Genomic DNA, 23102 nt, shown 5'->3' with positions numbered 1-23102 from the left:
AGCGGGCCATGGGTGTGCCGTCCCGAGACCCGATTCAGTGTGTGTCTGGCTAAAGTATTCAAACGATCCGAGTATGATTCAGCAGCACTCACACAACTCACAAAATACGGGTACCCAAAGCCGCAGTCGGACAGAAAACGGGCACAAATCGGTTAGCGATTCGGAAAGTGGGTAAATAAGGCCATGCACCTTCTTGGACGGGGGAAGCCAGCTAGCCAGCCAGCCAGTCAGTGAAGAAAACAAAAAAATCGGCAATAATCTTGGCGGCAATAAGCCACAGCATCATCATCAGCAGTGGCCAGAAGCACAAGCAGAGGCAACATGATCAGCAAATGGTAAAAAACGAAAACGAAACGAAAGAAAACAAAGCCAGAGAAAAGAAAACAGCACGAAACCAGCTTGAGATACTCGTACTGAAGAGGAGACGACCCCGGAGACCGAGAGGAAGTGGAAGAGAGTCGGGTAACCGCTCGAGAGTCGGAGATGGAGATTCTTCATCGCAGCCACAATATACGAGTAAAAACTCACTCAGCCAGTAGAAATTGAATTGATGCTGGCCCCGCCAGACGGACAGGCGGACAGACGGACAGAAAGACAGCCAGACAGAGAGACATCCAGAGAGAGAGACAGGCCAAAAACCGGCTCTGGGGCTTCAGCCTGGGCCCCAAACGCACAGCGCAGCGCGTAAGCCGTGGCTCTGGACGGGGCACGGCGGGACAGGGACAGGGACAAGGGGCACGACACCGTCAGGGGCAGCATTTATAAATAGCTTTCGATATGTGGTAGGGAGATCTTCTATCGGCTAATGGGAAAACCTAGCTGCACTGCCGCTGAGGGTCAATCCAAACAGGTAGCTGGCCGCGGCGAGGCAGGTCAGCTTCATTAGCCAAGCCGAGCGAGGGTGGAAAAACGCAGCTGAAAACTGAACAAGTGTTTGCCTGCATCGGCCTGATAGCAGATCGGAGAGTGTATGTTTTTCATTATTTTTCTTGGGAAAACTCTGCTATGAGCAACCGACCAATTCTTGACTCTTGTGTACTTACCCGGACGATGTGAGAGTCGTTTCGTGTCGAAAATCCAATAGACCAAGCGCTGGGCTCCGTTTTCGAGATGTTTTTCGTGCTGGTGGTTGCTGGTAGTGGTGCTGATTCCAATGATGGTAGTAGTAGTGGTGCGTCGCATACGTGTTAAGTAAATTCCAATATGTGCTCTGGAGCTGCCTTTTTGTATCTTACAGATACACTGGCTCAGATACTGGTTTGTGATTTCGTAAAGTTGCTGTAACCGCAACGAGCATGCGAAAGAACGAGACAAATCACTGGGGCAGACACTGGGACACTGGGGACCCGAGAAACCACCATGAAGCGCAGTGAAATGTCGTCGTCGTCGTCGTCGTCGTCTCTGGGTCTTCTTCTTTGGTTACTCCACTCCGATATGCCGATGATGAGTAATCCCGAGATGTGGCTGTGGCACTGGGCACTAGAACTCGCACTCTTGTAGTAGCTGGAGAGTGTAAGCTACACTACACTACACTCCCGTACTTTGTACTTGCTTTTGTTTAGCAATCTATAGCTCTTTAGCCGGATGGATGATTTTGTTTGCCATAAAACCCGCGACGAAATAACAAAAATGATCGAAATCTACCTGACGCGCGCCATAAAACTAAAGACAAACAGACGGCATACGGGGGGACTCGTAGTGTAAGTTGCTTTGTTTGTTGTCGGTGGTATGTATTTTTATAGCGCGGTTGCTTCGATTCTGTCTACGCGCCCGCGTTCGTTCGTTCCGTATCGTTTTGTTTTGTCCGAGAGGTAGCTCCGCACACGTCCGCCTCGGTTCACGTTTCCAAGTAAAATAACCCAAAACCCAACTAGTACTACTGAACGACGTTGAAAACAAGTATTTGTTTGAACCACTGCACAGTGGGTACAAATAACTTTGTGCTGCGATGAATGTCATATATGATGGTATGCACTTCGAATTCCGTTTGCAAGACCTAAATATTCCCTAGTGCCTAGCATTTATCTATGATCTATATTCTATGCACAGCTATCATGGTATTCCTCTAGACTTGACTGGTATTTATATATTTATAATTTATTTGTTTATAATCGGTGACACATCAATTTATCGTTTTATATATCACATGCTTATCTGGTTTTTAGCTTAGATTATTAGTGAAGTCTAGTGGATTAGCAAAAACAAGCAAACATTTTATGAGAATAAGGATCTAATTTTCCTCCCTCCCTTTCTAAATTTGCATACACCCATATGTAATTTTATATTTTATTATAAGTAAATTCAATTTCATTATATTTAAAATTTAAATATTTATACCAGCAAAAATGGAAATCGATATCAAAAGATCTTCTGCATCGACCTGAGCATCGATTTTTGAACCACGGTTGCTGCTGTAACAAGTCGGAACGAGATAAATGCACACAGACAGTCAAATGCAGTTTGTTGACAGCACACATACAAATGCAATTTTGCTTGCATGGTTGACGGCATGGTATAACCGTAAAAGGTATGACATCTCCTGCTCCTTGTGAGGGTTGTTGAGGGTGTGTTTTTTGTGGGTGAGTAGCAAAAACCTTATTCCCATTAGAGTGCAGGATGGCTACATGTGGTACCAAAAAAAGAGGGGGTAAAGTGTTCGTACCTTCTATAGTTGTACCATGGCTGCCGGCACGAAACGAACTTTGGCAACATTCCCCACTGCTCGGCAGCATGTTGACAGCAGCCCCACTTTTGTTGCTAGAGTTTGTTGTTGCCGGCTTTTTGGCTGTGCCGGCTGCTGTCTCTGTCTCCCCTCCCACACCCAATAAATTGCAGGGTAGTTTTACTGTTTTTATACCCCTCAAACTCTGGCTGTCCGCAAGGGTATATCGGGTGGGTGAGAGTGTGGGAAGATTGTTTTTCGTGCGTAAATATATTTACCAGCGGAAATGGATACGACTAAAGGCGCCTGCAATATTTTAAATGCTTCATCTTTAATTTATCAACAATTTCATTAGTAGACTTTCAGGCATTCCCTTATCTTATCTTAAATTTTCGCTGTGCCTTCCTTTTAATCGAAATATTTATCTTGAAAATTAGTATCTTTAGATCTCTTTAGAGTATAAAAACAGTCGAGTCTTGATTCGTACTTTATCAAAGTGGTTATCCAAGCTATGCTATGTCCGTTTTGTATTTACTTTCAACGAGCACAATGCTCCTATTTGTATTTCCCCGGACTTGCCTCCCTGCCACCAACGCCACTCCTCCTCCAACGCCTGCCTGGCGCTAAATATTTGATGAAGCTGCATAGGACAGACACACCGACAGAAAGATACAGATGAAAATAAGCACTCAGCTAAACAGAGATACAGATATGCCGAGAGATATGTACAGACAAGTTGTCTGCGAGCTAACTTGCTAGCTTTTCCGCTTTTCATTTGCCAAATGCAAAATGGCTGTTGGATGCTCATCTGTTCATGCCGAGCCATGTTTGTTCAGAACTGTCATCTCAGCGGGATAGATGATTGTCTTTTTACCTCTTATCATTTGCCTCATTTGCACTTGAGAATCTATTTCGTTTTCATTCTATTTGCACTGACCTTTCCCGTAGTATTTGTCACTCCAGTCCGTCCATGTTGTTGACTCTGCAGCTGGCATTGCCGGCGTTTATCTTATCCGAGGAGACGTCATCGTCGCCGGATGATGATAGCCCCGACAACGCCTAGCCTCTGCCTCCTCTTGTGGCATACATATGTACTCGTATGCATGTTGTTTCTGTTGTTGTTAGGGGGCACATGTCTTTGCATTTCCATTTGCATTTGCATTTTCAACAATTGTCAATTGCGGAGGACGCACTGCAGCAACGCCATCCATCCATCCAGCCAGGCAGCCAGCCAGCCAGCCAGGAACATTTGCATATGTAAGAGTGTGATGAGAGTACGTAACATTTGTCTGCAATCCGACAAGCTCACTTTGATGCCGTCAAAGCCGCCTCCACCGCCTGCAAGTCCCTCCTGTCGTCGGGTCCCAACAACAACATGAACCAACAAGAGAGAAAACTATTCTTCAGGACCAGACGCTATTGATACTCTTCCAGAGGGGTCCCATGAAAAATATGACAAATATTCGCTCATATATAATTGCCGATTTTGTTGGTTCCAGTCTGTACACCGAGTGAAATGGTCTATTCTAGACAGCTTTGAAAGATGGCCATCTGGTCACAATCCTAATACCCTCTGCAAGGGTAGTACAACAACTACAAAAACTTGGCAAAGCTTATGTACACACATATGTATGTACATATGTACGTCTGGCTTTTGTTTGCCTTAATGGTTGGTATACAATTTGCATAAAACTCAGTTTTTCCTCTCCAAAAACAAACCAAATTTATTTTAAAAGCAACTTTATTTCAGGCAGACACCATGCCTGAGAAACGAGACCCCGGGACCAGGCCAGGTGACCAACCTGCTTTAGGGCTTACCAACCAGAGTGAAGGCTCTCTTGCTGGCAGTGTCATCGCCTCCTTAAAAGTCATTAAAAATGTGGATTCCAGCCTGCTCTTCGGGGGAGGCGGATGCAGCTTCTTGCATATTCATGGGCAACCAGAGAGAGAGAGGACAGTTCTCATCACCTCTTCATTCATTCCACTGGCAAAAGTTGTACCCGGAGGACAGATGACCCCGTGTGTCCTCTACAGATGAACTTTAAATACATTTAAAACATTAAATACGGAGCGTGGGTAAACAGGATGCAGTGCAGCAGACAGCAGGCAACAGGAAGTGGCAGAGGTGTGATCCAGAGAGTTAGGTTTTTCCCACTTGACTCCACGTAACGGCCCAAACTCTGCTCAGACCCAATGTTTATTTTACGTCTTAGGAGGATGAATGTTTACTGTAAGTAGGGATACAAATATCGGGACAGTTTTGTTGTAGATTTACATGCCAATTGTTTTAGAAACCATAATACATTTCTTGTTCCACCATTCTTATCCACACTACATTACAATTTCAAAATATTAAACCATGTCGCGGACATCTCAGAAGAAGAACGGGCTGATGGTCTGCGTGGGTGCGTAGAGCATATCCCTGAAAGAATCCATTAATTAAAATGCAAATGCAATGCACACGCATTGCCGCTCCCTCATCGCCGCGGCTGTGATGCGTGACTTGATTGCCAGGGCGGGGGTGCAGAAGGATTGGCATGTAGAGAGCGCCGCGACAGAGGGTTGGCACCACGGCTCCAAGCCGGACGAGCGTCTGGTCAGTCACAATATCGAGTGCACCAGCGTGGCTGATTCGACTATATCTTGAGCATGGATCGGAGCAATATGGCTTCCCACAAACGCCTGGCCCAACGCCAAGATTCTCCTTTGTCGAGATTTCGGCCTGAAGGCAGACGAGCGTCGCATCGAGGATCCACATTACGTGAGATTAGTACTACTTTTTATAAGGGTTACAATTATAAAGATTTCCAGCTTATGGACACGGCTCCATTTGAAAAGAAAAGTTCACCATTGAATAAATCATTGAAATCAACTTCAAACGAATTCAAATTTGGAGCCAATTTCAAATGAACCTAGAACCTGAATCATTTGGATTAAACAGTTAAATCAATTCAGCAATCAAAATTTTATGGTATATTTGATCTAATTGAAAAATAAGGTCGATTTTCTATAAGTATATCACACATAAAAATCGAGGAATATGGTTTCCAGTCCTTAACGGAGAACGATTAACCCTTTGTAGACCAAGGGGGTATTTTTATATCCCACCGAAAACAATGAAAATGTTATAATTTTAACGCAGTTCAGGTAAAAGACATCGTTTTTTTTTGTAAGTAAAGAGGAAAGATAGTATGGATCTACAATAAGAATTTACAAACGACACTATTTTCCGCGGTTCAGCTCAAGTAGTTCACCTGTTTAAAAGTTGGGGGGTTACGCGGGTTAATCTACAGCCGGCAAGTGTAACATTTGTAAACAACGATGGTGCAGAAAATTCTAATGATTTGTTTGGGTAAATAATAAGCTTCTAATAGGAACGTTGATGTAATTGACGAGCTTTCCGTCTGCAGGGAACATCTGCCGCTCGCCAATTGCGGAGGTGGTGATGGTGGACACTTTGGAAAAGGCGAACAAGAAGAATGTTGTGGTTGACAGTGCAGCGATTGGTTCGTGGCATGTGGGAAATCGTGCTGATCCCCGGGCAATAAGCACGTTGGCGCAGCACGACCTCAAGTGCACCCATATTGTGCGCCAGATCGAGAAGCAGGACTTTGCCGAATTCGACTTTATTTTTGGCATGGACGAGGACAACATGAGCGAACTGCGACGGCTGGCGCCCAAGGGTTCGAAGGCGGAGTTGCTCATGCTGGGTGACTTCGGACTGGAGGCCAAGAACCGTATCATTGAGGATCCCTATTATGTAAGTCGGTTAGCTGCAATCAAAGATTTATGACTTACCCTTGAATACCCCTTTGACCTTGCAGGAGCGTGGAGCGGCTGGCTTTGAGACCGCCTACCAGCAGTGTGTTGTGGCCTGTGCCGCCTTCATGAAGGAACGTCTGGCCTAAATGGATTTTGTGATATACTCATAGTTGAAGTAATAAATGTCTGGTACAATGCGCGAACTGGTTTTATTATACCCTTGAAGAGGGTGTTATAAAATTTGGCAAAAGTTGGTGACCCATCCCCGACCCACAAGTTATATATAGTATATTCCCCGATCATATTTGTAGCTGGGTGTTTGAAAAAAGTCGACTTATTGATCGTCTAACTTTAAGAGCATCTGATATTCGGCATGCCGAAGATAGATTGTGAAATTCTGAAATGAGTCAGCGCACTAATCGTCGGAACCTGCAGTTCGTATTATCTCCGCCACGATGAAGGTTCTGTTCGTGTGCATAGGTAAGCAAATGTATATAAAACAATCAAATGCATATTAATTTAATTTTAAATTGTGCATCTAAGGCAACACCTGTCGCTCGCCCATGGCGGAGGCTGTCCTGAACCATTTGATAGTGAAACATCAACTGGAGGACTGGAATACGGACAGTGCGGGCCTCAGGGATTGGAATGTAGGCATAGAGGCTCAGGGACGTGGCCAACAACTGCTAAAGCAACATGGTCTGAAGACAACACACTTGGGTCGAATGGTAAGCGGATTGTAAGGTATTTAAATACATATATATTACACAATTATTTGTAATGTTCTATCATTGCTTTTCAGATAACGTCGCAAGACTTTTACGAATTTGATTACGTTCTTGGCATGGACAACAGTAACCTGTCGGAGCTTCGCCAATTGGCAGCCAGGCTAGAGCCTCCACCTCAGTGTAAGATAATGCTGCTGGGCAGCTTTTTGGGCCGCAAGGAAGATGAGATCATTCCGGATCCATACTTTGTAATTATCACCAAGAAAGCATTTGAATATTGTACTAAGATTGTGTCTCGTATCTTTTCACAGACACAAGGCATGGCTGGCTTTCATGCTGCCTATTTGCAGATCCAGGAGAGCTGCGAACGACTTGTCCAGCAGCACACAAAAAAAGCGAAGGATCTGTTGGCGGGCTCTCCATAAAGTCAGTCGGTTCCCCCATACAATGAGTGATTTTCAGAGGCTTAGATGGATTAAAAAATCGATGCTTTACACATAAATATCCTAGAGTATTTTTTAGTTATTTTGTTATTTAATTATTATTTTGTAGTTTAATGGCAAGATCTGCAATTAGAAGACACTGCCCTGCAGCACTTTGTCAATAAATCGCGACCATGTCAGCTCTAAGATTTGGTAGGCTCGCTTTTGTTCCTCCTCTGTGAGCAGGGAGTATCGCACCGAGTTCCACACAAGACTTTTGAGCACTCGCAGTCCAGCATTATTAGGAGCGAGGCTCATGATGGCATAGTAGAAGTCGTAGCTCAATCCCTTGGCATTCCAGAAACCAGGATCATCGTTGCATATCACCAGCGGGACGTCCAGCGCCATGTACTGGGCACCCGGATGGTTGCGCATATCCCATACCAAGTGGAGCACCTGATTCGAGATGGGGCTCACCTCCACGGCTATCTGGCGAGTCTTGACCGCGTTGAGGAGGATCGGATGCTTGGCTAACGCATAACCATGGCCGATTCGGGTGCTATTGAGAAGTAGTGCATCGAGCAGATTGATGTCCGTTGAGGCCCCAAACCAATCTGAAACGAGGCATATCTTAGCTTGATGACCTCATGTCAGCTCCTTCGATCCACTCACTGGTCTCTCCCGCGTGCAGGAAGAAGTGTGCTGTGGGCGGCAAGTCCCTCAAGGCAGGCAATAGAGCATACAACGGCTTGCCATTGTCCTCCTGTCCCACCAGATCGAAGCCAACCACAAAGTTTGGAAAAGCTTTGCTATAAAGCAGGGCAAGATCAGTGGGAACTTCCTCTCGAAGCTGATTTGTACTTACTGCAATTGCCGGAACTCCTCAAAACTTTCACTTATTTTATCGACATCATATCCGCGATAGACGGCATAGATGAGTTTGATGCCCAGGAAGTCTGGATGCAGGCGTACGAATTTCTCGTTTAGAGCATAGAACTCCTGTATAGTTCGCTCCCGCGAAAAGGTCCGTCCACTAGCGTCGTACAGCTGCTGGGAGTGGTAAAGAGTTTAGTTTAAGTATTGATAATAGTCATTTGATGAACTAAAGGACTCGAAATGATCACAAAAAAAAGTCCTTTACCGGTTTGAAGCTGCTACGAATCTCCGCGTACATGACATTGTCGTTGTAGAGCTCCTCGAGCATCTGCCAGTGATAGGCTCGAAAGGCTGGCAGGTATCTAATGGCGTCCCCAAAAGTGTCAAACATGTCTTGGAAGCGATCCCACACTTTGGTGATCGTAGGGTACTCCACTGAAAGAGTGATATCTCTGATGAGGGTTTCTAAAGAAGCTTCCCCCAAAACTTACGCTCCGGAACCGGTGTGTACAGATTGATGAGACGCTCAAAATTCTGATCATAGACCAGTGGATCAATGGAACTCCGCCTCTCATCGGAGACACGCACATACTGCGACTGGCACTCGTGCTCCTTGGGAGCTCGTCGGAACGTTAGGACACTCCGACCCTTATCAGTGGTGCAGCGGAGCATACCGGGCATGTACGACATGTTCTTCACCACCCACTTGGAGCTCACCGAGGCAGAGTTATGCAGGTGGAGCACAGCTCCCTTGGGCATCTTCTGCAGGAAGCGGAAGACGCCGCTCCGGTCGATCAGCTGCTTGGCCTTGAAGAAGTGCATGGCCGCGGCATTTTGCTCGGCATTGCGGAAGCCCTGCGCCAGCTCACCCAGCTTGTACTGCATGAAAATGTCGTCCGCCTTGGCCTCCTCGGTGTTGAGATACGTATGGCCGCCTGTCATCAGCTCCTCCTCTGCCGTGAGCACCGCCTGGCGCGCCTGCTCGTAGCCTGGGAGTGAGAAGAGAAAGGGTTTAAGCTTCGAACAGGCCCGATCGAATGGAAGACGCTCATACTTAGCGCACTCTCCGTTTGGGCCATCAAGTGCGGCACCAGGAGTAGTAGCAGCACCGAAAATCGTTTCATAATGGGGCAGGACTTTCTCGACATTTCGTGTACTTTAACCTAGATAATGAGTACACTATGCAAATATTGACTTGAGTCGGACACGTTGACTTTGTTTGCTTTTGGGGTTTGGTTTGGTTTGGTTTGATTTCGGATTTCTTTTCTTTCTCCGCGCCACACGCCCGTTCGGTAGCAGTGCCCGTTCTGAACTGCGAGTACCAAGACCCAAGCCGGGTACTGAAAATTGCCAAAAATGCAATAAAAAAAAACTATAATTTCTACACTTTGTAATCATTCTAGGAAGCCCCCCACCCTTACATTGGGGGTCTGCAATCACCTCATTAAAAGATAAACCTGGAATGAATCCAGACCCAGAGTGGGAGCTGGTAGTGAGGCTCTTAACGGTTGACAACGCACTCGCTCTCGGAATTGCCGAAAACAATTTGGTTCTGCGATGGCTTGTGATTTTTGTTGTTTTTTTTGTCGGATAGTACACCTCCCGTGAATATTAAGTGATTCAAAATGACGACGGCGCGCGCCCATCGCTCGCTGATATTTTTTCTTTTTTTTTGTCAAATTTTCACTGACGTTTGCGGACGCGCTTGTTGGTTTCTAGTCCCATACGGCATTGGAATTACAAGTTCTAGCTCTAGCTCCCGTGGCCCCACTGGGCATGTTTTTGGGGGGTGGCGAGGCGTTGCTAGGTACGCGGCATTTACGGTAATTACAGATGCCACAATTATCCCCGGTTACAGCCAAAAAAAGGTGAGCACTTATTCTTCTGTTGGAAGCCCATGAATTGGGCTTGTAATGTTTATTTATTTTCCGATTAGTATACAACTTAATTGTAGAGTGAATAAAACATGTGCCGTCAAGCGAATTTCGGAGTAAAGAACTAGAACTTTAATAGAATTGAATAAGAACTCTTAATTGTAGTAAGACCAAGAGCAAGAGCAACCTAAACGGACAAGGACTTGACTTTCACTTTCCCTTGACGCTTTCTAGCTCCCCGAGCTGACTATGCCGCGGCCCTCCTCCTCGATGGAAATAAGCATATAAATCAATGTTAAGTTATAGATAGAAATAACTTAAAGCAACTGGAACGTCAAATGTAAAAATGTGGATTCATTTAATTAAATTCATGATATATGTATGTATAGTAATATAATATAATATAAATTTAATATAGTTCCAATAATAATAAGAATAATCCTTAATCAAAGAGGTGTTTCTAACGAAGGTTTTTTTTTGTATATTCTGTTTTTCATCTAATAAAAAAAAACCATCCATATCGGAGTACATAACAAGTTAAGGATCATTATGAAATATCTGTCAAGTTTTTAAAACCATTGCATGCTTTCAGGCTGATATATGGAATTTATTTGCTCAGGGTAACAGCTGTAAAAGAAGGTCTTAATACCAACTGTACCCATTTGATAAAGATTTGTGTTATTTGGAAGATCAGAGAAAGCAGAGAAACAGGCTGATTCAAAGCCCATAACCCTGAGAGACATTCTCTTGGCCAGAGAACTTTCCATCATGATGGACAGCAGACACCCCCTCTCATAGTCAATGTCAAGCATCATTTTAGTGAATCAACATAACAAATTGGGCAAGTAAACAGTACGCAAAAAAATTACCATACACTCAATGTGCTTGCAGAGAAAAACAAAGCACTGCTGATAAAGCATAGCCAGAGGGCATATGCGATCTCAGAGATGCCCTACACGCACAGGGCCTCAATTTTAATGGAATTTATTGTGCACTGATTGAGACTTACATGAGAGTTACAGAACCTTAAAGATCCAGCATCTTGTTGTATGTGGGGAAGGGTATAGCTGTGATGGTGATGATGCGGTCATGAAATCTATGTGCAAATTCCCCCAGGCCAGGCCAGTGCCAGTGCCAGGCGGGAAAGAACGTTCCAAACATTTTGCAGCCTGTAGTATCCCATCAGAGTGACATTGAACTGCAGCTAGAAAGCTGCAAAGCACCAAAGCGAACAAGATCATGAACAGAATATATAGTGCGACAAATAATATGGGTCAGCCAGCAGGGGCTTTATCAGTTGGCTGGCAAACGCCGAGCGACGAGCATCTAATAAGTACAAATACGACGTATATTTTTGTGAGCTGGGAACTCAGAAGCGATGCTGCTGGGACTGCTGCTGTGCCTGGTGCCGCCTCTTCTGGGGGGACTGCATGCCGCGGACTTACGTAAGTTCCGTCCGATTGTCGGCTCAACAACATCAACAATCAAAAGCGATATACCCTAACATTGAGGGGACCCGTATTGGATTTCGCAGCTTACGAGACTCTAAGGGAGCAGATCATGGAGGCGGAGCGTCTGGCCTCGCTGGGTGGCAACATCTGGCTTACTTCGGACGAGGAGAAAGCCAACAGCATCCTGATGAACGCCAAGCGTGCAGAGATTGCCGAGGGCATTAAGACGCCGGAGAAGTATCCCCCGGCCATGCATTTCTTCCAGGGCAGGCAGTACGTGCGACAGAGCGAGGTGTTCCGATTCATACAGAAGATGCCGAAGGGCGCCTTCCTGCACGGCCACAACACGGGCATGGTCACCTCCAAGTGGGTGATTGGCAACCTGACCACCACCAACAATCTGTACACGTGCCGCAATGTGGACGGGCTGCTCGTCTTCACCTACGACCAGAGCGGGTGCCACAGCGAGGTGCAGAATGTATGCACAGAGCGCATCAACGCTGAGGATCGCGGAAAGTACGAGCGGCAGCTCGAGAAGCACATAAACATGCACCGCCAGAAGCCAGAAGGTGGAGTACCCCACACCCATCCCTCCCTTTTAAGCTTTAAATCTATACATTCTCTCCTTCAATCCCCAGCTCTCTTGTCCCAACGCAAAAAGATCTGGGAACGCTTTGAGAATATCTTTACGACTGTCGATCGCCTCTATAAGTACAGACCCTCCTACTGCGCCTTCCACAAGCGACTGCTGGAGGAGCTCTGCGAGGACAACATTATCTACGCGGAGGTCCGAGCCTCCCTGTCGCCTGTGAGTACTCTTCAGTATACTGACAATTATATAATCTTTATGCCCTTTTTTTCAGCTGTACGACGACAACAATCGCACCCTGAGCACACTGGAGGTGGCCAACGAATTGGAACGCATCGTGGAGGAGTTCAAGGCGAAGCATCACGACTTTGTCGGCCTCAAGGTGATCTATGCCAAGCGGAATCGGGCCACCGAGGAGGAGATGAGCAGACGCATCACAACCTTCAAGCAGCTGCAGTAAGTCGAAGAAAACCAGAGGCAAATCTGATAAAAACCTAACTCTGGCTCTCCTGCAGCCATGCAAAACCGAATTTTGTGATAGGATTCGATTTGATTGGACAGGAGGACACGGGTGATCCGCTCAGCAAATACGTGAACGAGTTGTCCGACCTGCCCAGCACGGCAAACTACTTCTTTCACGCGGGCGAGACAAGTGAGCATTTGGATACACAGGATACGATCCCTTTAAGTAATACTTTTGCCCACAGATTGGCATGGTCGCACTGACTGGAACATGATGGATGCCATTCTGCTGGGCTCGAAGCGCATTGGACACGCGTTTGCCCTGCCCAAGCATCCCCAGCTGTGGTCTACGATCAAGAAGCGAGACATTGCCATCGAAGTGAATCCCATATCCAATCAGGTGCTGGGCTTTGTCTGGGATCTGCGCAATCATCCGGCCAGCTTCCTGATTGCCCAGAACTTTCCCATTGTGATCTCATCCGATGATCCCGGGATGTGGGGTGCCAAGGGCCTCAGCTACGACTTCTACTATGCCTTCATGGCCATGGCCCCTGCCGAGGCGGATTTGCGCTTCCTCAAGCAGCTGGCTCTCAACTCCATCAAGTATGCAGTGCTCACCTCGGACGAACGGCGCAAGATCAATCGGATCTTTCAGCGGAAGTGGCAAGAGTTTATTGCCAATGTCTTGAATCCAAAGTTCTAATCTAATACACAAAACTCAGACTAAGATAAGTCCATGCGTACTTCTGAGCCTAGTTCACGCTCGGTGCATACCATCCGTGCAGGCACTTGGGCACTGGTCCGCTCGTGTGGAAGTCGCAGCGTCCCAGCTCTGTCATCGTTTTGGCGCAGAGCACTATTAGACCCACATAGCGATCGTTGAGACCACCGCCCAAGACCATTGATGCCAGGATGATGCCATCGTCCTCGCTCTGTGGCTGCGGCGAAGGCACAAAGATGGGCTCGCTCGGGTAGACATTGTCCTCGCACCAACTAAGACTCGTCTTCGTCCACACGTCCACTTTAAGAAGCTGCAACGGAGGATTGAGTGAGGATTCTTCATGGATGACATGGGATACGATACTCACAGTGCCAGGATTGGGTGCATCCACATCGGAGCTAATGGCGTAGAAGTAGCGATAGTTCTTCCCGTTGTAGATGTCATAGTTGATCCGGGGCGTCTCGCAGCCCCAGTCGCAGAGCATTTCGGGACGCAAGAATATGCCACTCGGGTCTTGGTAGGCTTCCGCTCGACTGTTCTTTAGGGTCACCAGATTGATGCCGTCCTCCACCTCGTAGCGGCCTCGCTTGACCTCTCTCTGAGGTGCCTCTTCGGTGGAGTCCTCTCTCTTGCCATTGGTGGGCATATAGGTAATGTCCGCGTACTGGGAGGCGGAATGCTTCATCGTTTTCAAGGGCTGCGCAGTGCTCAAGCCCGCCAAGGAGAAGGACTTTATGAGCCTCCGTCTGCTGGACCCGGATTTCGTGTCATGAGCGTGCACTATGGCCCCCAGGGGAAGAACAAATCTCAGGGGGCGACCGCGAAAGAGGGTGGCGTAGTTGGGATTTGTCTGCATGTTGGCAATGGCCTCCAGGTACATGCAGTTGATCATCTCGGGATTCTTGTAGCTGCAAATGTCCACCACCACGTGGCCATCCTGCTCAAAGCAGTTGATGATGTGCAGATAGAAGAAGGCCTCCGACTCGTAGGACTGGACCAGCTTTCCGCTGGTACGCTCGATCAGGTGGAAGAGCGTCGGCCTGTCCTCGAACCACTTCAGACAGGCGGAGAGATTCTGGTTGGACAACTGGGCCTTGATGTACTCCGTGAGGGACACGGACAGCGGCTGTTCCACAATAACGTAATAGTTCTCGGTCAGGCCAAAGGTGTGCATGTAGCCCGGATGGAGTTTCCAGCGGCATGGCAGCGTGGCCACCACGTAAGCATCCTCGAACATGTGCTGGCCCCTGGGAAAGCAGATGATCGTATACGCGGGACCGGACTTGGTCATCGCTGTGCCCAGGTTGTAGACTGTTCCGCTGGGCAGGACATGCGGATGCGAGGTGTGATTGACCACGCCCACATAGTCGCTAATGCAGATCCGTCCCTCTGTGGCCAGAGTGCAGGGATTGATGCTGCAGTTGGGATGGTCTCAGAGAATTACAAAAGAAGTGGATAAGATATATGTAGCTACCGATGCATAAAGGGTGTCTCGGTGAAGGTGTAGTATTCGTCGCCGAACGGATAGATGGAGATCATCGAGTTGTCCGTGCCATTATCCGGCCGGAAGATGGCCGCGAACTTGTCGAAGATCGAATGACAGGGATCCGGCACCGCTGCGGTGCCAAACTCCGTGACCACAATCCTCTGAGCCGACCGATTCTTGCGCAGTGTCTCCGTGTCCACGAAGCGGCTCTGGTAGGTCACACGGCCATTCCGTATGGCGAATCGATGCAGCAGCGCCGAGCAGTCGAAGAGGTGGCCAAAGCGCATTTCGCCCACCTTCCAGCTGCCGGGACCGTTGCGCAGGAGGCTGCCGTTGAGCCACTTCGGTATATGGCCGCTGCTGTGGCCCTCAAGGGGATCCACAATCTCCCGCTCGCAGGAGCGCAGCCAGACATCCGAGGAGCAGTTGGGGTAATATCGACCGCTGCCATCTAGCCGCTGCGCCTCGGGATCGTGCTGCTTGTCATCGTATTTGACCTGTGGGAGGAGGGGTGTTGAAGCTATTGATTGCCATGATTGGGTACCCTAATCCAAAAGAATTTTTGCCGTGGATTAATGTGGATTATTCTGTCGGCTGGCGCTTTTCCCACATTCCATGCATACAGTACATATCCCCCCACCAGCTGTGAGCGTTTTCAAGGAAGGTCTCTTCGATTAGCTCAAGCTCAGGCAGTGGGAAGTAAAATCAATCTAGCTATCATTTTAAATTCTGACAAACACTCGTTTAGGTAACTTTTCGGAATCCTTTTGCCAAATTTGAAAAAATTCTTTCGTTACTAATTTTGAATATCGCGTAGTGACTAATCGACTGACCGCGAAGATATCCCGCATAAGGCTCTTGAAGACCCCAGCCGCCATTGCCACAAACGGAAGTCTATCCGGGTGAGTGTGAGAGGTAAACGGTCCTCGGCTGATGCAATTTCAATCCAAACCACACAAATCCACGTGTGCCACCTGGGTGCCGTTCCGTTCTGTTCCGTTCCGCTTGCAATGAAAACCAAATGACAACTGGCAAATGGCAAGTGCTCCCAAGTGCTCGCACCTAGTCGCCGCCCAGCGTGGCCGCAGGGATGGCTTATGTGGGTGGCGGCAACCAATTGGAGGCAACTGACCCTACGCCGTGCGCCAGCGTTATTCATAATTTTGATTGACAGTCGACGTATGTAGTTAGCGTCGTTTGTTGGCTACACCAGACCCCCACCCATGCCACAATCAAGTGGGGAAGGCAAATGCCGGGGCTCAGCATTTTTGCCGCTTCGTCGGACACTCGCTTGAGGCGAGTGGCGTAGGTGTGCATTGGCTGCAAACACCAACATTTTGCACCGGGCGTAGAGCAGCTAGGAAATCCAACACCACACCCCTGACGGACCGACTGACTGACAGACTGACTGACTGACTTCTGTGGCTGACCTTGGCTGCTACAATGTATCTCGTATCTCCCCACAGAGGAAGCCCCAGCGGAGCAAGACCAAAGCAAACCTCACCCAAGAAGATGAAGTAAGTACAACCGAATTAAGCGACTTAACCCTAAGCCTTTAAGCGGCTTGCGGCCTGCACACACACATTATGCATAGATTTAAGTTCATGATCAAATCAATTACTCGGCCTATTCGGAATAATCTAGAATCATAAGCTGGGGGAGAACAGGTGCAGCTTTCTCGAGCATTGCCCTAAATCGGGCATCTTAAATTGATTTTAATTTCTGCAGCTGTGTCTTGCATTTCGTTTCCAATTAAATTGTGTCTTCTGATATGTAACCTTCTAAGATTTGGTAGTAACGTAACGTAATTGAGGTAAATTTGAGGCGTAGCCAGTGCCCCCTTTCGTAACCGAATATATGGCGTTGATATGTAGTTTATTGCAATTACTTTAATCTAAAACAACAGAATATCTCGATTTAAATTTGAATCTTCGTTGTCCGTTACAATACAATAGTCACTAGATCAGTGTTGTAAAACACACAAAAAGGTGCATCGAACAGCTGATTCGGGAAAAATAAAAACAAACGACGCAAAATATTAAACATAATTAGAATTTGAGGGCAACCTAGCGGCAATTTAATGACTGTTTGACACCTTTACCCACTACCTCTGCCCGCCCAGCTACAGTAACGTGGAAGACACTGCCGCCTTGTACGCATTCAACAACTTGCCCAAGGAATGTAATACTTCGCCATCCAACGGCGGCTACGATTTTGACGACTGCTCCTGGTTCACTTTCTTCGGCAATCCAAACGATATGAGCGAAGACTCTTTGCCCAGTAATGACCATAGAAGTGGATCCACCAGCAGAATTCCACGATGTGCCCAACGACCACGCCAAATGGCTTCGGCCAATCGATTCCATCAAATGGCTGCGTCGCCACGGCCATCTCCCCGGCCAAACTACTCTTTCCAGCCGGTATTCCACGAACGTACAACCCATGAGGACGATACAGTATTAACCCAGGAGCTGTGGAAGCTGGCGCGCAAGTCAGGCACCCTGAATCTGTCGAACAAGGGATTGGCCAGTGGTAAGTAAACCCCATGCCATGCAGTGCAGTGCACCCATGTGTAGCTTCAATGTTAGGCAGGAATGCAGTGGTGTCGCAGCAGAAATTGCAAAACTGGAGGTCAAAGGTGAGGCCTCGCGCCGGGGAGCCACCCATGGAGCAGCAGTATAATCATCAATCGATGTACACCGGTCTCGTCGACAGCAGTGCATTATGGTTTCAGTTCATGTGAGACGATCGCGATCTCGAACTTGGCCTTGCCGGCCCCTAAAAGGAGTCGAGAACATTTGCCGCTTCACTAGGTAGCGCCAGCGCCAGCGCCTGCAGTCATGTCATAAAGGTGTTCCAGACGTGTGCCAGTCATCGTTTAGTTTGCGCAGCGTGCTGGCTGCTCTCGGATGTGCCCCAATCTATCCAAGTCAAAATCAACCATCAAAATTGCGTCCTCCAAGCCAACGCGAAAGAAGCAGCTCACTTCGTTCTGCATGTGTGCTCCGCACCCGCGGCGACGAAGCTACTACCAGATCCGTGAATTTCAAATGGCCTCCTCGGGCGATGAGCTGGAGAGCGAGGACCCCGACGATGAGCTGGAGCTGGAACTCGATCTGGATGAGCCAGCGCCGCAGCCCAGCGAAGATGCCTGTAGATTAGTGTACGCCATGCCACCAACAGCCCTCTAATTGATTCCACGATTTGTCTGTTTCAGTGCCCGAGCGACTCTACGACATCAACGAGGCCGATGCGGAGAGCAGGGCGGCCACTCTAGAGCAGCTATCGATCAAAGATGAGGATGCCTGGTGGAACCAAGTGCCATTGACTAATTTAGATCTGAGCTCCAACGCTTTATCGCACATATCTCCAAAGATTGAGAACCTGCAGTCGCTAACAGTCTTGATTGTATGTACAGCTGCTGGCATCCTGAGTCCCCATGCCCTAAACCAGACCCTCTGCTTTTAGCTCCATGACAACGCCCTGGTTGATCTGCCAGCGGAGATCGGTAAGCTGGAGAAGCTTATGCGCCTGAATGTGAGTCGCAACAAGCTCAGCGATTTGCCGCGAGAGCTGTACAGCCTGCCGGAGCTGCGGCATCTGAATATCAGCTATAATGAGTTCAGCGAACTTAATCCGGATATCAGTGATCTGCACATGCTGGAGTTTCTGGTGAGTGTAGAACCTCCCTTACGTTGAATCTGGTTGTGGTGTCTTATTAATTTATAAATCATTGTAATCGCCCTCTAACGACTCCTCTAATAACAAATACCAACTGCTTGTTAAACAAAATTCTAAACAAAAGGATGCCGGGCATAATAGCATAAAATCCTTGCCTGGCGGTATTGGTTTTCTGGTGCGTTTAACAGCCCTCTTGTTGCCCTATAACCACATTAAGGATCTCCCACCTGATCTGGTTAACATGCGCTGTGAGTTGTGTGCCACCCCCCTCAATAACAGTGCTCGTCCTTCTATTAAATGTTGATCCCCCTCGAAGCGCTGCAAAGGTTGGACCTGATGCAGAATGACCTCACCTGCTTGCCGGAGGACATGGGCCTGCTAAGGAAGCTCCAGTTCCTGTACCTTCAACATAACGACATCCTGGAGCTGACCGACTTCGAAGGAAACGAGACACTGACCGAGCTGCATGCCAGCAACAATTATATATCGGTAAGAGGAGGGCGAATTACTAGTACTCTTTCCTAACGGATAATCACTGTAAAACCCTCCACGTAGAACATACCCATAAGGATGTGTGAGAACTTGCCGCATCTGAAGGTACTCGACGTCCGGGACAATAAGATTACACAGCTGCCCGATGAGCTGTGCCTGCTGCGGAATCTCAACCGCTTGGACGTATCGAACAATAGCATCGACAAGCTGCCTGTTAGCCTGGCGGCGCTGGCCCATTTGATTAGCCTGCAGGTGGAGGGCAATCCCATCAAGTCCATTAGACGTGACATCCTCCAGTGCGGAACTTCGCGCATCCTGAGGACTTTGCAGGAGCGTTCCGTGGCCAAGAGCAAGGACGAGGGGGAATCCGATAGTGGCGCGGGAGCCCGCCTAAGTGGCGGACAAGCGGGCAACGACACAGCCGCAAACTATCCCGACAGGTATGTACAGTAGACCCTGAGACAAGCCAGACCAGCACATTGATCCACGCCGCAGCAGATATCAGCCACAGCAACAGCAAAATCACTTCGAATATCAGTTTCAATATCGGGCTCAGGCTCATATGCGACCAATGCAACCGCAAGCCGAGCCCTTCAGAGTCTACGAGCCGCCGTACAGTCGCCAGGGGCAGGAACATGTATACGATCAAGAAAACTGTGAAACAGAAAAAAAATTTGACTATTCTGGCCACTATATGCAACAGCAGCAACATAACTTTCAATTCAATGGCTATTCATCAATGTATCAACAACAGCAGCAACTATGCTACGGACAGTGCGTCGTCTGTCCGCGATGGGTGTAGTGTATCACGCTGTTCCGAGTTTTATATATAATATTCTTTTGCCCAAACGTATCGCAGAGGGAATAACTTGAGCTTGGTTTCTTTCATGCAGATACAAACTACGTCATACCCGAACATTGGCCGTCAATTTGGAGGAAATAACCGATGTGCCCGAGGAAGTCTTTCAATTGGCCCAGAAAGAAGGCGTGCATGTAGTGGACTTTGCCCGGAATCAGCTAAGAACCGTGCCCAACGGGTAGGCCACCACGTAGTCCCTATGGATATGCCTTTAACGAACGCCTCTTTTTTGTACAGCTTGCAGCACATGCAGAATATTGTCACGGAACTGGTCCTCGCCCACAACCGCATTGGCCAAGTGCCGCAGTTCATCTCACAGTTCACGCGCATTACGTTACTGAATTTATCCAACAATCTGTTGACTGACCTGCCCAAGGAGTTTGGTGTCCTGAACACGCTACGCGAACTGAACATAGCCAATAATCGGTGGGTACAATGAGATCCTTGCTCAATTGCATCGTCACATAAGTCTTGGTCTTTGTTTGGCTTTCAGTTTTTCGTTTCTTCCCAGTGGTTTGTACGACTTGCAGGGTCTGGAGATACTCATTGCCAGCGATAATCACATCAATGAATTGAATGTCGCGGGGCTACAGCGCATGCCGCGCTTGTCTACATTGGATTTGCGCAACAACGACATTGATTTCATACCGCCAATATTGGGTACCCTGACCAACATAACGTAAGAACATTCGCTGGAAACATATAGCTTCATTTGATTCGCTTTGTTTTCCCCACCCTTTTGCAGGCACTTGGAGCTGGTGGGAAATCCATTTCGACAGCCACGCCATCAGATCCTGATGAAGGGCACCGAATCGATAATGTCGTATCTGCGGGATCGCGTACCCAGATAAAGCAAGATATCGCAATCTACACCTTTTATTTGAGTTTTTCAGCCAATTTTCACTGGTATAATGTTTTTTTTTTGGGACAAACATAACCGATACTTTACCAATGCTCCACCACGCCCACACACATCCATACTTAACCTATAGTCTGCCTGTGTGTGGACGAGGCGGAGATCGCGCAAGGAAGGTACCTTATAACATAGAAAGCATCCCGCATTTACCATCTACTCTACCAACTGAACTAGTCAGCGTTTGGCAACACACGGCGCACCACCCTGTTAAATTCTGGTTTAAAATTTTTAATTAAAAATAAAAAACAAAAACTAATCTTTGTTAATGGATTGAGAGTGGTTATATCCCTAGGGTTTTGATAGCATAGTTCGGTATATCCAAGGGAGAATCCAATCGCGTTATCAGCCAATGTTCAATTGCGTCGCTAGAAAAAATAGCATTGCGATTGCCATTTTTTTAGCCAATTTATAGATATATGTATAATATTTATTTGGTGACAAGCGATATAGCCGATATTAATAGTGGAGGAAAGGAACGGTGCAAGGTACCCTATAACATGGAAAACATTCCGCATTTAGGCAAAGAAGTTTTTATATAAAAAAAAAAGAAAGCCTGCTTCCATCCGCTTAGTTGTTCTCCACAACTTCACTGCGCAGTCGCTTGGCCAGGGTGCGGCGCAGCTGGAGTGCTGAATTTTCCTCGCTGTCTAGCGGCGCAGAGAGCTCCATGGTCTTGCCGCCGTTCTCGAGCAGCTGCTGTGCCACTTGGGCGGAACTGGGACGGGCGCCTTCGGCCCCCTGGGGACTGTCCCGGGCCATGGTCTCCTGCAGTTGCTTGGCGCGCGCTTGCTTCTTGATCTCCACGATTTTGTCGCGTTGCTGGCGCAGATACTCCTGACGCGACGTCACATCGGTGGGATCCACCCTGTCCTCCTGCTCGAAAAACAGATTCAAGCGCTGAAACTTGTCATTGACCAGATCAAGACTAGCCTCCTGATCGGGGGTCAAGGCGGCTTCCGGACTCTCCAGCTCATCGGCCACGGTTTTGGCTATGAGTTGATCCACATCGGCGGCTGCATCGCTGTGGTATAGGTATTCGTGAGACGGGGAACATTCATTCACATTCATTGCCCCAACCCACCCTTGATCCGAGCCCGTGGCGCTGTTGCTATCAGCCTCCTCCAGAGAGTTTTGGGCCAATTGGTTTTTCTCTATCAGATCCAATGCCTGCAGCTGCAGCTCTACGTTGCGTTGCGTCATCATTCGTATGAAGATTTTTACATCATTGGCGGCCCATATCTAGAGATCGTTCATTAACCGGACGATGGAACGACGATGCTTTTGACCTACCTGCTGGAACAGGACCTGATGGAACTGGAAGGGATTCTCGCCCTGGCCCTGCTGACGGCCCTCCAGGCAGGCCATTTCGAACTGTTCCGGGGATATTTGCATCTCCTCCATGAAGCTGCCCAGCATGTAGTCGACCAAGTTCTTGTATTCCTCGTGGATCTGTAGGATTTCCTCATTGTTCTCGTCTAACTGCAGATTGGGATCGAAGACTGCACCAAGGTCGAGATGCACGGAGGTTAGGAGATGACGTGGCCCAAGGTCCGGCTGGTCTTACCCAAGGATCTCTGCTCGATGAAGGTCTGCAGCGGTGCGTTCCAAACTGGTCCATGGAGGAAGCAAACCAACGAATCAAAAACCCAAGAATCATCCACGGACATTTTCGATGAAAGTACTTGTAAGTTGTTGAAGTTGCTCTGGGATAACCACTAATGCCGTAATGCAAAAAGTGTAGAAACATTTGTTTGGTCCTTGAAAGGACGTCGCTACCATGACGACGCCCACGACCACCCGAGAGACCAACAACCAACGAGGGTTGCACATAAATGGACAATAAAAACGCTTGAGAGAGCTTCGACAATTGTTTTTCTGTTTAAAAACTATTAAAAACTATTATTTAATTTACTCATAATCATAATATAGTTATATATATCGGTTTTTACGCATTGATTTTTAAACAACTAAATAAAGTATCCAAATTATATATATGTAATGGGTATGTGTGTGTGTGTGTGTTTGTGTTTGTGTGTGTTAGGATTAGGGATTAGACGACGGCATATCATATGCATATACAATACACACGATTCATATAAATACTATGTATAAACTATAGTG

At 47.6% G+C, this 23102-nt stretch overlaps 8 protein-coding genes and 1 pseudogene across 16 annotated transcripts in view; 5 read left to right on the top strand and 4 right to left on the bottom strand.

Annotated features, from left to right (window-relative positions):
• LOC108155371 (mediator of RNA polymerase II transcription subunit 12) overlaps positions 1-1863 on the bottom strand; it is a 46402-nt gene extending 44539 nt beyond the window's left edge. Inside the window, exon 1 of the mRNA XM_017286136.2 lies at positions 1044-1863. The gene's annotated coding sequence lies outside the window, so the exon portion shown is untranslated. The remainder of the gene's footprint in view (positions 1-1043) is intronic.
• Positions 1864-4888: 3025 nt separating this feature from the next.
• LOC108157415 lies at positions 4889-5816 on the top strand (annotated as a pseudogene).
• A 90-nt stretch (positions 5817-5906) lies between these two features.
• LOC108157414 (low molecular weight phosphotyrosine protein phosphatase 1) lies at positions 5907-6621 on the top strand. Its single transcript, XM_017289465.2, has 3 exons — positions 5907-6014; positions 6073-6422; positions 6487-6621. Exons 1-3 carry the CDS (start codon positions 5984-5986, stop codon positions 6568-6570), a joined length of 465 nt encoding a protein of 154 aa, XP_017144954.1. The 5' UTR covers positions 5907-5983; the 3' UTR covers positions 6571-6621.
• A 173-nt stretch (positions 6622-6794) lies between these two features.
• Positions 6795-7654, top strand: LOC108157413 (low molecular weight phosphotyrosine protein phosphatase 1). Its single transcript, XM_017289464.2, has 4 exons — positions 6795-6904; positions 6968-7152; positions 7227-7400; positions 7464-7654. Exons 1-4 carry the CDS (start codon positions 6880-6882, stop codon positions 7575-7577), a joined length of 498 nt encoding a protein of 165 aa, XP_017144953.1. The 5' UTR covers positions 6795-6879; the 3' UTR covers positions 7578-7654.
• A 10-nt stretch (positions 7655-7664) lies between these two features.
• LOC108157412 (adenosine deaminase 2) lies at positions 7665-9770 on the bottom strand. Of its 2 annotated transcripts, none has more exons than XM_017289461.2 (6): positions 9505-9770; positions 8942-9439; positions 8716-8885; positions 8440-8624; positions 8247-8383; positions 7665-8188 (listed from the first exon to the last, which is right to left on the bottom strand). In XM_017289461.2, the coding sequence occupies exons 1-6, from the start codon at positions 9596-9598 to the stop codon at positions 7725-7727; spliced, it is 1548 nt and encodes a 515-aa protein (XP_017144950.1). In that variant the 5' UTR covers positions 9599-9770; the 3' UTR covers positions 7665-7724. The 2 variants fall into 2 exon arrangements, with proteins under 2 accessions (XP_017144950.1, XP_017144951.1); XM_017289462.2 differs by having other exon boundaries at positions 8440-8621.
• Positions 9771-11612: 1842 nt separating this feature from the next.
• LOC108156832 (adenosine deaminase 2) lies at positions 11613-13558 on the top strand. The gene is made up of 6 exons (XM_017288541.2): positions 11613-11769; positions 11859-12344; positions 12414-12583; positions 12639-12820; positions 12880-13016; positions 13072-13558. Exons 1-6 carry the CDS (start codon positions 11703-11705, stop codon positions 13527-13529), a joined length of 1500 nt encoding a protein of 499 aa, XP_017144030.1. The 5' UTR covers positions 11613-11702; the 3' UTR covers positions 13530-13558.
• LOC108156831 (carotenoid isomerooxygenase) lies at positions 13476-16070 on the bottom strand. Its single transcript, XM_017288540.2, has 4 exons — positions 15867-16070; positions 15022-15530; positions 13915-14962; positions 13476-13857 (listed from the first exon to the last, which is right to left on the bottom strand). The coding sequence occupies exons 1-4, from the start codon at positions 15909-15911 to the stop codon at positions 13579-13581; spliced, it is 1881 nt and encodes a 626-aa protein (XP_017144029.1). The 5' UTR covers positions 15912-16070; the 3' UTR covers positions 13476-13578.
• Positions 15850-21237, top strand: LOC108156829 (leucine-rich repeat-containing protein 40). Of its 8 annotated transcripts, none has more exons than XM_017288533.2 (13): positions 15850-15935; positions 16500-16550; positions 17156-17565; positions 18251-18441; positions 18502-18705; positions 18839-18962; positions 19031-19203; positions 19270-19646; positions 19705-20004; positions 20100-20243; positions 20303-20491; positions 20559-20744; positions 20811-21237. In XM_017288533.2, the coding sequence occupies exons 2-13, from the start codon at positions 16546-16548 to the stop codon at positions 20914-20916; spliced, it is 2409 nt and encodes an 802-aa protein (XP_017144022.1). In that variant the 5' UTR covers positions 15850-15935; positions 16500-16545; the 3' UTR covers positions 20917-21237. The 8 variants fall into 8 exon arrangements, 7 of the variants coding, with proteins under 7 accessions (XP_017144022.1, XP_017144021.1, XP_017144024.1 ...); XM_017288532.2 differs by having other exon boundaries at positions 19702-20004; XR_001775133.2 differs by lacking the exon at positions 20811-21237 and having other exon boundaries at positions 19702-20002; positions 20559-20651.
• On the bottom strand, positions 20997-22811 carry LOC108154406 (cilia- and flagella-associated protein 36). The gene is made up of 4 exons (XM_017284677.2): positions 22546-22811; positions 22272-22480; positions 22063-22220; positions 20997-22002 (listed from the first exon to the last, which is right to left on the bottom strand). The coding sequence occupies exons 1-4, from the start codon at positions 22646-22648 to the stop codon at positions 21549-21551; spliced, it is 924 nt and encodes a 307-aa protein (XP_017140166.1). The 5' UTR covers positions 22649-22811; the 3' UTR covers positions 20997-21548.
• Positions 22812-23102: the final 291 nt, after the last annotated feature.

Source organism: Drosophila miranda, chromosome 2 (genome assembly GCF_003369915.1).
Source record: "Drosophila miranda strain MSH22 chromosome 2, D.miranda_PacBio2.1, whole genome shotgun sequence".
NCBI classification, from domain to species: domain Eukaryota; kingdom Metazoa; phylum Arthropoda; class Insecta; order Diptera; family Drosophilidae; genus Drosophila; species Drosophila miranda.
This window is presented reverse-complemented; position numbering and strand designations above follow the sequence as displayed.

Excerpts from the sequence above, each read along its gene's own strand:
- LOC108157414 (XM_017289465.2), top strand. The coding sequence starts at position 5,984 with ATGGTGCAGAAAATTCTAATGATTTGTTTGG. Across the intron at positions 6,015-6,072 it reads AATTCTAATGATTTGTTTGG|GGAACATCTGCCGCTCGCCA; the intron begins GTAAATAATAAG and ends TTCCGTCTGCAG. Across the intron at positions 6,423-6,486 it reads TCATTGAGGATCCCTATTAT|GAGCGTGGAGCGGCTGGCTT; the intron begins GTAAGTCGGTTA and ends TTGACCTTGCAG.
- LOC108157413 (XM_017289464.2), top strand. The coding sequence starts at position 6,880 with ATGAAGGTTCTGTTCGTGTGCATAG. Across the intron at positions 6,905-6,967 it reads GGTTCTGTTCGTGTGCATAG|GCAACACCTGTCGCTCGCCC; the intron begins GTAAGCAAATGT and ends TGTGCATCTAAG. Across the intron at positions 7,153-7,226 it reads CAACACACTTGGGTCGAATG|ATAACGTCGCAAGACTTTTA; the intron begins GTAAGCGGATTG and ends ATTGCTTTTCAG.
- LOC108157412 (XM_017289461.2), bottom strand. The coding sequence starts at position 9,598 with ATGTCGAGAAAGTCCTGCCCCATTATGAAACGATTTTCGGTGCTGCTA. Across the intron at positions 9,440-9,504 it reads CCAAACGGAGAGTGCGCTAA|GCTACGAGCAGGCGCGCCAG; the intron begins GTATGAGCGTCT and ends TCTCACTCCCAG. Across the intron at positions 8,625-8,715 it reads TTCGTAGCAGCTTCAAACCG|CAGCTGTACGACGCTAGTGG; the intron begins GTAAAGGACTTT and ends TACCACTCCCAG.
- LOC108156832 (XM_017288541.2), top strand. The coding sequence starts at position 11,703 with ATGCTGCTGGGACTGCTGCTGTGCCTGGTGCCGCCTCTTCTGGGGGGA. Across the intron at positions 12,821-12,879 it reads ACAACCTTCAAGCAGCTGCA|CCATGCAAAACCGAATTTTG; the intron begins GTAAGTCGAAGA and ends GCTCTCCTGCAG. Across the intron at positions 13,017-13,071 it reads CTTTCACGCGGGCGAGACAA|ATTGGCATGGTCGCACTGAC; the intron begins GTGAGCATTTGG and ends TTTTGCCCACAG.
- LOC108156831 (XM_017288540.2), bottom strand. The coding sequence starts at position 15,911 with ATGGCGGCTGGGGTCTTCAAGAGCCTTATGCGGGATATCTTCGCG. Across the intron at positions 15,531-15,866 it reads TTATGCGGGATATCTTCGCG|GTCAAATACGATGACAAGCA; the intron begins GTCAGTCGATTA and ends CTCCTCCCACAG. Across the intron at positions 13,858-13,914 it reads ATGCACCCAATCCTGGCACT|CTTCTTAAAGTGGACGTGTG; the intron begins GTGAGTATCGTA and ends CCTCCGTTGCAG.
- LOC108156829 (XM_017288532.2), top strand. Across the intron at positions 18,442-18,501 it reads AGTCGCTAACAGTCTTGATT|CTCCATGACAACGCCCTGGT; the intron begins GTATGTACAGCT and ends CTCTGCTTTTAG. Across the intron at positions 20,244-20,302 it reads CTAAGAACCGTGCCCAACGG|CTTGCAGCACATGCAGAATA; the intron begins GTAGGCCACCAC and ends TTTTTTGTACAG.
- LOC108154406 (XM_017284677.2), bottom strand. The coding sequence starts at position 22,648 with ATGTCCGTGGATGATTCTTGGGTTTTTGATTCGTTGGTTTGCTTCCTC. Across the intron at positions 22,481-22,545 it reads CATCGAGCAGAGATCCTTGG|TCTTCGATCCCAATCTGCAG; the intron begins GTAAGACCAGCC and ends ACCTTGGTGCAG. Across the intron at positions 22,003-22,062 it reads GCCACGGGCTCGGATCAAGG|CGATGCAGCCGCCGATGTGG; the intron begins GTGGGTTGGGGC and ends CCTATACCACAG.